This window comes from Phaethon lepturus, unplaced genomic scaffold (assembly GCF_000687285.1).
Source record: "Phaethon lepturus isolate BGI_N335 unplaced genomic scaffold, ASM68728v1 scaffold56405, whole genome shotgun sequence".
NCBI classification, from domain to species: Eukaryota; Metazoa; Chordata; class Aves; order Phaethontiformes; family Phaethontidae; genus Phaethon; species Phaethon lepturus.
This window is the reverse complement of record NW_010542361.1, coordinates 918-2,212: the sequence shown is the minus strand read 5'-3', so window position 1 is coordinate 2,212 and position 1,295 is coordinate 918. Positions and strand designations below refer to the sequence as shown.

General features: G+C 52.3%; 1 protein-coding gene across 1 annotated transcript in view; it reads right to left on the bottom strand.

Moving 5' to 3' along the window:
* The window catches only part of ZBTB45 (zinc finger and BTB domain containing 45), a 7,292-nt gene extending 6,250 nt beyond the window's left edge, over window positions 1-1,042 (bottom strand). The window contains exon 1 of the mRNA XM_010287982.1: window positions 1-1,042. This exon is cut by the window's left edge and continues 552 nt beyond it. Within this exon, the coding sequence (XP_010286284.1) occupies window positions 1-1,030 (1,030 nt within the window). The 5' untranslated portion in view covers window positions 1,031-1,042.
* Window positions 1,043-1,295: the final 253 nt, after the last annotated feature.

Genomic DNA, 1,295 nt, shown 5'->3' with positions numbered 1-1,295 from the left:
CAGCAGGAACGTCATTTTGATCTGCTTGAGAAGGTTCTTGTTGCCCATCCCGGCCCAGACCAGCCATAAACTGCTGCTCCATGGAATCGGGTTCAGTGCCAATGGAGGAACTGACTCCGGAGTCAAAACTCTCCCCTTTGGGCTCACTCTCAGTGCCTTCTGCTTGGTCAGTGTCCTCAGTGCATTCCTCAGACTCATTGCGCTCAAGGATCTGCACCCTCTGTTGGCCATAGTAGTCATAATCATCCTCCATCTCCTGCTTAATATGGATGTTGCCCATCAGGGTTTGAATTCGGACAGGACGTGGTTGCTTGCGGCAGTGTGTGGTCTCCGGAGTGGTGGAGAGGTACCGCTCCATCTGTTGTGACCGTTCGTGGATCCGGGTAATCCAGCTGGGGTCTTCCATGTGATGGTCCCTGGGAAGCCCCAGGGCTGTTTCGTGGTGGCTGACCACAGCCCCACTGTAAAAAGAGCGCTCCCCACTGCCATTTTGCATGGAACAGGCATAGAGGGCTGAGTAGATCCTGTCCACACTATGCTGTGAATGGCTCTGCAGGTAGCCAGACTCTGTGTCGGTGCTCTGCCCCGAGGTGCCTGATTCGGGTGTTCCCCTGGGTGTCTCCTGGCCAGAATCCTGAATCACCGGGTAGACCTCTCCCACATTTTGCGAGACAATCCTTGTGCACTCATCAATCACAGTCTTGATCTGCAGGATGCTGGCAGCTGTGAGGATTTGGAGGGCCTCTGACTGTGAGACCCGCAGCACCCCACTGTACATGAAGTCAATGAGCTTTTGCACAGACTGGACTGACACCACTGAGGGGATCTCGATGTCGCTGTAGCCCAGCAGCAGCTTGTCCTGGAAGAAGGGGCTGCCAGCCGCCAGCACACAACGGTGGGCGCGTAGCATGCTCCCGTGTATGCGGACCGTCACGTCACAGAAGTGGCCACGGTTGCGCTGCTCGTTGAGGGTCTCGAGCACAGAATTGCTGAAGTTGTGAAGGTTGATGCTATGAATGCGCTCTGTCATCCCCTTGCAACTGATGTTACCTGTAGCAAAGCAGGTGACAAAAAAAAAAAAAAAAAGAACAAATGGAGTCTTGTCCTCTGCAGAGCCACAGGCAAAGGTGACTGCCCGCTGGGTAAACGAAACAGATTATACTGTAAAAATCACATACAAAGGCACTGCTAAGAAGACAGAACCTTTATAAAACTAGAAATAAATTTTGCTGCTCATTTGCAGAAGCTCAAGTCTTGAATTTTTGCACAAAAGCAGATGAAGACAGGTGTAGCTG